The sequence below is a fragment of the Oryzias melastigma genome, linkage group LG21, assembly GCF_002922805.2.
Source record: "Oryzias melastigma strain HK-1 linkage group LG21, ASM292280v2, whole genome shotgun sequence".
NCBI classification, from domain to species: domain Eukaryota; kingdom Metazoa; phylum Chordata; class Actinopteri; order Beloniformes; family Adrianichthyidae; genus Oryzias; species Oryzias melastigma.
The window spans coordinates 11,335,132-11,346,543 of NC_050532.1; the positions used below are offsets into that span (position 1 = coordinate 11,335,132).

The 11,412-nt window shown below is 36.8% G+C and overlaps 1 protein-coding gene across 1 annotated transcript; it reads left to right on the forward strand.

Annotated features, from left to right (window-relative positions):
• Positions 1–5,680: 5,680 nt before the first annotated feature.
• serp2 (stress-associated endoplasmic reticulum protein family member 2) lies at positions 5,681–10,294 on the forward strand. The gene is made up of 3 exons (XM_024285968.2): positions 5,681–5,901; positions 9,632–9,704; positions 9,795–10,294. Exons 1-3 carry the CDS (start codon positions 5,818–5,820, stop codon positions 9,833–9,835), a joined length of 198 nt encoding a protein of 65 aa, XP_024141736.1. The 5' UTR covers positions 5,681–5,817; the 3' UTR covers positions 9,836–10,294.
• Positions 10,295–11,412: the final 1,118 nt, after the last annotated feature.

Sequence of the window (11,412 nt, forward strand, 5' to 3'; positions counted from 1 at the left end):
TACAAGCTTTGTATTTCAAGGGGAAAGAAGGACGCAGCCGCACGGCTCCCTCTGTGTACTCGTTGCCATGACGACCCCGGAACACTCTCTCTCACACACACAGTCGTCTGCAGGCTTCCAAAAGCAGTCCACAGGTCTTTTAAATCTGTTTTTTTGTTTTTTTTGGCAAATTTGTGCTGTAAATGCATTACAAATCTACCAAATTACTCACGTCTGACCTGACTTCAGTTTGTGTGAGTTAATTTAAGTAAATTATATAACTTGAGAAACACAGAATATCAGGAGGGAGTTGATTCTGCTACAGAAATATTAAAGCCCTGGTTGTTGTAGAAAACGTTTTGGCGTTAAAAGAAAAAAAAAAATTATATATATATATATATATATAAAATGTTTCTCACAAATTAAGTTGTGGAGATCTTACCTTTCCCCCAGGAGACCTCACACTGACTGGAGCCTTTCACCTAACACACCAGGGTCAGAAAAACACAAACATCACGGCCTCATTTTGCTGAGATCAAGCAGACGCTCTCTGCCGGTTTTCCATGTTTACGTGTGCATCTGTATGACGGCTGAAGCGCTTTCTGGTGTGTTTGCACAGCTTGTAATCATGTGAACGTCTACATTTCTGTTTTACATTTCTTTTCCGAGGGTATTTCTATCTCTGATACTCTCAGAGGAAAGCTTAATTAGTTCACATGAACTGACTGTCAGCTTTTCAGATTTTTGTCTTAAAAAAATTCTCAAATTATTGTCTTTTGCAAAGTGTTTTTTTTTCTTCTGTGTAGTAATGTTTTAGTTTATGAGTAAAAAGTAAATGGAAAGTACATTTCTAGCAGAAAACCATAAAACAATCTTCATTAAGCTTTCAATGAACTTTATGGAAGGTGTCATAAGTTAGCAAATCATTATAGGAAAAATATTACAACAATAGTCCAGCATGGTGGTGGTTATGTAATGGTTTGGGGTCATTGAACTTGAATGAGATGCTCTGACATGAACTTGAGTTGACTATTTATGATGGAAATGTTTCCAATGTGGGTAAAACAATTATGTATGTAGACCTAAACAGGATTTTTTTCATAGTCAAGGTAAAGAGTGACCTTCTCAACCCTTAATTTATGCTGCAAGACGTGGAAACAAGACTGAGGAGGCGATTGGTTTTGTTTTTTTGCAGTAAGTTTTATTAGATTTTTGTCGTTGACATTTAACCTATCATTTCAAAGCTGCAACTTTTAATACATTTTTCAATTTTATAATCTAAATAAGTACATTAAGGTACTTTCCTAAATAAAAAAAATTCAAAAAATGCTGCTACATTATGTTTTTTTTTCTTTTTGCAAATGAGCACTTCATAAATTATGAACAACTTAGATAATATATTGTGAAAAATTTTAATAGAGTGGATGTAAATAAATAGTTTTCTGAAAATATTTGTGCTGAAATGTCCTATTATCTTCATATTACCTATAGACCTATAACCATCACAGTTAAAGAAATAAAAGATATGTAATGTTTCTAGCACAAAAGTGTGACTGAACATCACTGCATGCTGACATGAAACAGACTGGACACGAGCGAGCTGCAGTTTGCCGTGTTCAGCGACACACGGAGCTCTGTCTCGCCTGATGGAGGGGGGCAGGGTCAGCAAACGTGAAGAAAAGCAGCGAGTGTGCTTTGGATGAAATGAATTTGAAGCGTTTTCCACATAGACCCTGACTTTGTTCACGACACACCCTAAAAGGGCCACCATCAGATGTTTCCTTCCTTCTTGCTCTGCCAAAGCTCCCTTCTTCTGCAGCGGAATTCATCCCCAAACGTTTAGTATGTTTTCTCTGGGGTCAATCCCTGTTTACCCTCCTCTCCTGAGGAGACTCAAGCACGTGTTTGTATTCCACAAGGTGAGTTTTAACCATAATTAGAGCAGCGGGTCGGAGGTAAACACGCAGAAAATCAGGCCAAATATTTTCCTCAGGTTACAGAGAGCGGAGTTATTCTGCCGCCATGCTTTGAATATGTTTTCAGCTGCAAATCCTTTACATTTCCCTTGTTGATTTCAGATCACAAGTCGTATTGCATGTGCAGACTTGTTATTATTAAGTCTTACACCTGTAGTTCTGCAGATTTTTTTGCATTTGATCAGTTCTTTATGCATTTTTCTCTCTGATTTTTTTAAAGTTAAAGTTTTTACATCTGACCCTAACATTAAACCACAGACTTGATTAAATGCATTTGAAAACTCATCCTTTACAATTTTAAAATTGATTAATTGATATTTTATTTTCAAACATAAAATTGAATAGTTAAATAAACGTAATAAACAGAATGTATCAGTCAGAAGAAGTACAAATTTTACACAATTTAAAAAATGCCAATTGCAAATCTTGGAAACATAAACTCTAAAACAAGAAGCGTGGTGACTTTTGACATTTTGTCACTTTGTGCTTTGCTTTTTTCTTGAACTCTTTTGCGTTTGTGTAACTAAGTATTTAAGGGGCGACCAGTGCCAATATTGATATTGGTATTGGTGCTGATATTGGGTTTTTCAACACAGTATCAGCCTTTTTTTAATCTGACGGGACGATATTTAACTGGTTGTTTTTGACTTTGAGGCAGCTACACCTGTCGTCTGCAGTGGTGAGTTCAGGGGCAATTGGACATCACTAAATAAATAACTTTGTTTGATTGAGTATTTAAAAGTGTTACTTAAAAACTGGTATTTAAAACTGGAATAGTGTAATTGTATATATATATATGTGTGTATTTTACATGTGCAGAAGTTGTCTTGATTGGTTTGATTAAAAATAATAATAATAAAATCCACTACAGGCTTCCCAAATTCTGTAAAATAGCACCTTTAGGAGCTACTTTTTTTTGCTTTTTTATGTTTTTGGAATAAACCGTTTATGTTGGAGATTTATTGTAGTTGCATTATTGTAAAATGTGATGCCAATGTGTTCACTTTAACACTAAATTAATATTGGCTGAAATATCATCCGCCCAGACTTAAAAAAATGTTGGTATCGTATCTGTCTTGAAAAAAAAGCATATTGGTCGTTCCCTAATCATATTGCCAGACTTTTGTTAACACACATCCCTGGCAATTACTTCTCACATTTTCATTGAAAGCCTATTTCAAGTTTCCAAAGCTGTATCATCTTCCAGCTTTAGCTTCTTTTTCTTCTTTCTTCTTCTGTCAGCGCCGCTTTCCTTTGTCCGCTTTTTGTTCCTGCAGCACTGATACTCTTATTTCCTGCATCTCAGGTGTTCTCTATCGTGCACAGAGACAAAGTTGATCTTTGGGGATGGGAAAGAGAAAGCAAGGTAACGCCTCATTGCAAGCTTTTAGCATACGGAGACATTTGATCTGGGCTGCAACCTCTGTTGACCTGTCTCTCACATGTGAAGATGTCAGGGATACCGCACAATTATTTATTTTTGCAAATAATACTCAATCATAAAATATATCTTTTGTCAAGAATTTAAAGTTAGCATGTAAAGATGAAGGCGTCAAAACCAGCATCCCTCCTTTTTCATCATCTGTCTTCAACAAGAGCTGAACTGAAAGGGAAAACAAAGAGAATCCCACTCTTCGTGTGTTCAGCATTTAAAAAAACAACACACTCATCAGTCCCCCTCATGAGTCAGATGTTGAGACTGGCTTTTCCTCTCTCAGCTTGAGGAGTTTGTGTCCCTCCCCAGGCAGGCTATCTGTTTCAGTTGCTAGGCAACAACCGCTATGTCGCTGCCCTGCTTTCACTCTCAGCAGAAGGCTCACTCTTCTTGTGAGAGCGGGTGAGTGATGTGAGCTGTAACTGACTCAGAAATGTGCAGACGTCATAATAAGTAAAATAGAAAGTAAACATTTTTTGTATAATTGTACTTTTTTTTCCCAAATTGGTCATATGCTGAAAGGAGGAGACACTCATAACTCTGACTCTTGGCGCACTTGTTACAAACAAGTCTCTGTAAGTTAAAGCAATGGAATAGAGCTTTTTATGGAAGAATTCAACTAAAATTCTTCATTGTTTATGAAACCATGGGGAATGAAGCCTTTTTTGTGAAGGAATATCAACAAATTTTCTATACAAATGACTTGCAATAATCCTTTTTAAGTGTTGGTAATGCTGGAACCATAAAATATTATTAAATTGTGATGATAAAATAGCGTCAAAATGTCATGGAGGACCCCTAGATACATAAGTTGCTAGATAAGCATGAAACCATAAAAAGAAAATTATCTGCATTAACATTTCCATTGTCACCCTTTTGCAGATCTTTTTGGACACTTCATTGTGTAATGTATTGTAAATTTTAGTTTTAGTTTATTATCTGCTGTTCTTTGTTAGTTTTATTTTATTATCATGATTTTTGGAGCTATGGTAACACATCAGTGTCCCCATCGTGGGATCAATTAAAGTTCCATTTATCAATGTCTTGGACATGCTTCTGCTAGGTTGGCTCACTGAAGGCATCAGTAACTCTGAAATGAGTGTTAACATGTCAGCATGTCGTGATCAATTGATCTGTCTGTTAGGACCAAAAAAAGTCAACCCTTTAAACTACTTTTTTTTTTAACTCTCCAGTGAAAACTCACCCATGATACTGACACTTGCATGCATTTCCCTGTGTATTCCCTGCACAGCTAAAATAAAAACAGCTCAAATGTTGTTTATGTCTGTGGTTTAAAGTCAGGTTGGGTCAGTGTTTTCCAACCCTGGTCTTTAAGATCTACTGCCCTGCCCTTTTTTATTTTTTTTATTTTTTTTTTAGACAACCCTTTACAAACTTTGTGCTTGATCAGCGAAATTGAGTGCTTTCTGATTTAAGAACCAAGATTTGAGACCGATGATTTATGTCAAAGAACAGTTTGCTGGTTTTAACCATTGACTGTATAATAGAACTGGACTGAGCAGGTGTGATGTCACCCATAGAAAATGCCTTACTTGTGGCTCCAGCAAAATTAAGAAATTTCATTTTTCCGCACTATGGGCATTGCCATATTGGAACCAGACGACAGGGATTGGTCGGTCTGAGTCAACGTTTCTATAACAACTGCTGTCACCAATCAGGAGTGAGCTTGTTCAAAGTTCACACTCCTTGCACTGAGGAAAATCTGTTCAAAGTGGGGGCTTGCAGGCACCACATGCCTTTACTGAGGCATCTGATTGGTCCGGTTATAACTTGAATAACTTAAGATAAAGAAAAAATATAATAAAAAAATAAGGAATTAGCAAGTTGAAAAATGTATCAGAAATGAAGAATTGTTATGATAAAAGGAAAGGCTTTTTGTTTTCTTTAGGCCAACATGTGTGTGATAATATAACAGTAAAACTCCTGAATATGCATCCGTATTTATTACTTCTAACTTTATAAACGGTTTTTAAAACATTGGACCTATTTACTGAATTAATTTATGTCCCAATTAAATCAAACTAATGTTCGACACGAGCAGCATACGTAGTAAAGTTCGACGACAGGAAGTTTGTTTTTGTTCTTTTGTCTTCAAAATAATAGTTTTGGTCTGCCTTTCTTTGTCAATTTTTAATAGATGTACAAAAATAATAATAACAACACAAATAAAAAATGCATTTGCATGTTATTTTTAAGAAATACAAACATTTTCCGGGCCATATTGTGGGGTTTTCTTACATTTGGAATATTATTTTGAAAGGACACCGCGTCCGTTTCCTGTGTGTACTCACCGCTATCCTCTCTCTTGGATGCGGGCTGCCGTCATCCGCCTGCAGCATCAGAAAGTAGCTGTGAAGCGGAGATAATAAATTAGCCTCCGCTGTTTGCCTCGCTCTGTAAGGAAAGATGGTGGCCAAACAGAGGATCCGCATGGCCAACGAGAAACACAGCAAAAACATCACGCAGAGAGGAAACGTGGCCAAGACTCTGGTGAGCCCTTCACGCGCATCCAGATGCTGGGGGGCAGGAGGGGAGGGGGGACTCATCAGCCATCGGAGGCGCGTGAACGCCGCCGCCACAGGCGCACGAGGATGGAGAAGTCAGCTTCACACACAGCTCCGTAGAGAGCGTGACTCAGGACCTTTTCAGCCCAGACTGTCTCTGTTTTCAGTAAATAGAAACGCTTTTAAAAAACATCAATTCTGCTTTAACTCTCGACAGTTGTCGGGATGAGGGCAGGTTAATGGGATTTCAACCTTTTTGGAATGGAGCATGCGCTCTGGGAACTTAAAAGGACTTAGAGAAATGAGGAAAAAGTTGACCGGACATGAAAAAAATGAAGTATTGGTAGAAAAAAATGAAAGTAAAGTTTGTAATTCAAGTCTTAGCTCTATTATAATGTCTGTTTAAGAATATATATATATATAGGTGTTTCTACAATCTCAGTTATTCTACGGGGTTTAAAGAGCCACAAATCGGGTGCTTTTGGTGCCATTTGTACATAGATAAAACCATCTGGTCTCTACAGTTTTTTTGTGTTTGCACTGTCACTACTTTACTGTCAGATTTTAAGATTTATCTGTATAAACACACATTCTTTTTTCTTCAACAATGAGATAGTTGCAAAAAAGTTTTTAAAAACCCAGATAAATGCAGGAAAAGAACTCTTTTACGTGTAATGATTGATGTAAGTAGGAAACACAAAATCATGATTTGGGTGTTTTTAACTTGTTCTTGTAAAATTAAGCTTAAAATTTGATTTCTGAGTTTTTCCTCATTCAAATGAATGTGAATCGAAGAAAAGACAAAAAAAAAAATGCTGTTGGAAAGAGCTTGTATTTGTGATGCACAAGTTCCTACGGCAAGCCACAAGGTCACTGCTCCGCCCCATTCTGATGCATCCTCTTGTAGATGAGTAGATCCATGTACGTCTTACGCATCGCACACACTGAACGCGTGGCAGCCAGTTTCAATGCGAAGTCAATGGTACAGACGGAAACTGAGGCGACATGAAATCCCACGGTGTGATTTGAGGGACGGGGGCGGCGCGGCGGTCTAGCAGCCGCACAACTGTGGCGTGGTATGAATTGGGCGGTGCGGCCAGAGAATATCTAAATTTTGACAGGTGTGTCACATCTACCAATCAGGGACAGCTTTGGGCAGGTGATGTTTTCAGTGACTCAATCAGCAGGTAGAATACTAATCCAATGTGCATCTCTGGCTGTATACTAGACTGAGCGAGGATGATGTCATTGTACTGAGATGTCTAGTTGGTCAGTTTTCTACTTGAATAACTTGCAATAATATCATAAACAAAATTAATTAGCAAGAATATGTTAAAAAAAGTATCAGAGCTAGTTGTAGAACTGGTTATTCAGACAAATATAACTTATAACTGTTAATTTCTTTAAAGAGATTCATGGAATTTTGACTTTTAGTGACCAGCAGGTACTTCCTGTCTGGAGCACCAGGGGGCGGAGGTTGCTCATTCCAGTTCTCTTTTACAGTCGGTGGTGTGCGGGTTATAAGCTAGTGGGAATGCTTAAAACAGAGGAATGAGGAGAAGGGGGCGGGGTTGCTCCATGCCAACAGCCCAATTCAGAGGGGAATTTCTAATGAACTCCTGCAGCTCTACAAAAACGGTGTGCCTTTTGATTTTACCTAAAAAAAAAAAAAATTATGTTAATTTAAAAAAGAAAAATTAAGTTCCAGTGCAAACATCGTGTGAAAAGGTCTAAAGTCAAGCCCCCTGAGTCCTCTTTCCACCACTTTGACTGGAGAATGTTTGCAAATTCTCTCATTTAGTCTCAGAGCCAGGACAGATGAGGATCTTCATGAAAGGATTTAGCGTATCAGTGTGACCATCAGCAACAATTCTGGAGGGCAGGTGACAGGATACGCTTGTTGGAGATAAGGATTTAATTGCCTGGATTGGATTTACTTGGCTTTCAGTTGTTTTTTAAGTGATAAAATCAGCTTTTGGAAGCAGTGGAGTACATTTGTTCCTGAACTGAAGAGAAGTCGGCCTGCCCCATGCTGATTTGTTAGCCTTTACCTAAATACTTATTGTTTTTTTTTTTTATCTTTAATCAGTTAAATTGAATGTTTAACAGAGATGTTATATATATATACATATAATCACATTACTTCATCTATTTAATCCTTGCTAACTAACTCTTAAAAAAGTACCGGTACTACATCTGAAGTTCATTTTATCAAGTATACTTTAGTATATTGTAATTCATGTGTATATAGTGTATGAAGTATACTAATTGAATACTTCCTCAGAGTAAATTGACATGTTTAAGTTTAAAAAAATACATTTCAGGTGTTCTGCATCCCTTTTAGGTTTACTTGTAGTACATCGAAAAAGAAAAATACTTTTTTGCTGAGGGTTTACATAAACACAATAACCTGCCGAGTTTCTGAGGAAAAAAATTGATCTCAATACTTGGATAAAATGAAGCTCTATCCCAGCTTAATGTGACATTTTGTTGCTGCTCTAAAAAGACAAAATGAAAGTTAAATTTTTAAGTTTCGTCTTTACTGATCTGGAAACACGCCAACCAATCAATCTAGAAGTTAGACCGTTTCAAACAAATATCAGCAAAACAAACAGACTGACTATTTTCAGTGAAATGTACCACAAATTACTTTACAAATGTATGCACATTTCAAAAAGGAATAACAGCACATAAATAGAACTTACAGTAGAAATGTGAAATTTCGTCTTTATCCTTTCAGTTTGGACAATCATTTCATTTTTTGGGAGTTCTCCCTTTTCAGATAGGACTCTATTTCAGTGTATAAGTACACTGAAAATTAGGCACTATACTTAAAATGTATTTTTATACACTGTCTAAATATTGTAAACTTCAAATCTTCCACTTTTGTCTGAAAATAGTTAGAATACTTCCTAGTATACACGCATATGGTCTTGCTATACTTATACTCAAGTATACTTAATAAAATAATCTTCAAGTGTACTACTTATACACTAGCATTTTCTCTAGTTCCTGTAAGCTAAAGCACCAGCTGTATATTTGTAGTGCTAAATGTCTCTTTTGATGTTTATGATTTTAACTTGTTTTCTCGGGTCAAGATGAACATGTATTGATTAAATAAAGATTAAACTAAAACTCACTGCAGTTTAAGGGAGTTTTTCTCAACCTTCATAGATTTATCAAAAAAAATAATAATTTAAGGGTGTGATCACCTTTAAATCTGTGTGAATGTGTGAAAAAAAGGTTATTTTCTTTTATTGTTTTTATTTCTGTGGTGATCCTTTGAGAGGTTCGAGTTTCTTGACGTACAGCTGGATAGCTTTAATACTGCTCGCCATTTGAGCGTGCACATAGATCTCTCTGCAACAGAAAGGGGGCGGGGTTGCTCCACGCCAAAGGTCCCGCCCGCAACTTTGAGGTGAATTTCCGAACATCATTTTGGCTAAAAAATAGCATCATCATAATTAAAACTCCACTGGGAACGCTTTTAATATAGATCAGAAGACGATCAGAGTGAGACTCTTTGTCACTGAGCTGAGGAAAAGTGTGTTTACATCATCGTCCACTGTAAAAGGTTTCTGCTGCAAGCATGTCTAAACAGATGACATCAGCATGGGCTTGATCTTTTAACTTGTCATAACATGAAAAAAACAAAAAAAAGATACATAGGAAAAGTATTTTTGTTCTACAAATATACTCTCCTGTGTTTCACGCAGCGACCGCAGGAGGAGAAGTACCCCGTGGGTCCCTGGCTGCTGGCTCTCTTTGTCTTTGTGGTTTGTGGATCAGGTACCAGGGCTGTCTTTCTGTACAATCCGTCACAAATTAGGATGATACACTGGGATTAGAGCAGATTTTGACACTCGTTTGCTCTCTCAGCTATCTTTCAGATCATCCAGAGCATCCGGATGGGGATGTGACCCCCCCCGCTCATCTTTCCTGATGTCCTCACTGAGCCTGGACTACACCCCCCCACCCCCACCCACCCCCCTTGCCTTGAATCAGCGTTTACAGTGTTGCAGTCTGTGGGACTGACAGCTTTTCTATGGACAGTCTGAAACCACGCCGGCTGGAAAACATGGTTCCTCATCAGCTTGAGTGCGTGACAATGTGCCATACTTGAGTCTTGAACTTTTCATCTGTACTGTGAGAAAAAAAGATTTTTCCAAATAAATGTTGAGCATTTGGGTGACATCTGTTGTGTTTTTTTTAAACACATTCAGTCTTTTGGGTTGAAGAATTCTATTTTATTTTATTCTTCATTATTTTAAAGTTCCTGTCTTTTATTTATATTTGTTCTGCCTTAATTTGTCAGCGTTTACCGGTGTACAGCAGTTGTTTCAAATGTGCTTTTTAAATAAACTTTGACTTGACAAACATTTGTGTATTTTATTGGGGATACTTCAGTTCCTTGCGTTTTTCAGGTATGTTTGGATCATTCCCAGTATTGTTTTATTATCTGTTCTTGGAATGAGTCCTTGATACGCCATGAAAGTCACATTGTTACGTTCTTTTATAACACCTTGTCTGACTGAAAGACTTCAAGGAAACCCGAAGGACTCTTTAGATGGGAATGTGATATAATAATTTAATGGCAAGTCAAACATTAGCCAGGAGAGTTTTATATGATCAGGTCTCTGCATAACTAATCTGATTTCTAACCTTCAGTTCAGGAAGAAATTAACTTAAAGGGTAATTTATGGTGTTAGTAAAATTATAAAAAAAATGAAAAGTCATTAAATCTAAAATGATTAAATCTACTTTTGCATGTATATTTAAGGGAGTCTATGGTGCTAACATATCCTTCAGAAAAATGAACAGAAATGTCACAGAATGATAGAACAGTTTTATCAAAAACTGTTGATTTTAAGACTTTAGCAGAGTGGCAAATGTGGATAATTTTTTAGCTTTTTAATAAAAAGAAAAACATTAAAAGAATAATTTAATGAATTAAGTCAATTATTAAAAGTACCTTTAAAAAGTTTTATCTGATAAAACTGTTAAACATTTCTCAGCTTTTATTTTGTAGGAAAGGGTTTTTGCCTCAGTCATTTAAAATCACAGAAAATCTGACCAATTTGAAGACAAATGTGGTTTTTCACAAAATGTTACAACTTGTAATTGCATTTCTGAATTGTAAATTGTATTTATCCCTTGTGCTATCCTCACAAAATAGGGTGAAGATTTATTTTCTAGGATTTTTTTATCCTCTCTGGTGTCCGTGGAAGACAGAAAATCCTGTCCAGCTTTGTCATGGGAGAGATCACACATCAGTATAAGGGAGAGGTCATCTGGAGCCCATAATAGCACGGGAGTAAATAGAAATCTTTTAAAATAAAGCTTCTTTGAATAGCTTCATCAGAAGAACCAAAGAAGCTCTTGATCTTCTAGATGTCCAAAGTTTGGCTCAGTCATTTTCTAAAAAAATGTGTATGATTTCCTGATTGTGGTCGCCTAAATTATGTTTTGTAAACCTGTGGCAACAGTCATGCGACCC

Coding starts and splice junctions, on each gene's coding strand:
- serp2 (XM_024285968.2), top strand. CDS start 5,818: ATGGTGGCCAAACAGAGGATCCGCATGGCCAACGAGAAACACAGCAAA. Junction 5,902..9,631: donor GAAACGTGGCCAAGACTCTG/GTGAGCCCTTCA, acceptor TGTTTCACGCAG/CGACCGCAGGAGGAGAAGTA. Junction 9,705..9,794: donor CTTTGTGGTTTGTGGATCAG/GTACCAGGGCTG, acceptor TTGCTCTCTCAG/CTATCTTTCAGATCATCCAG.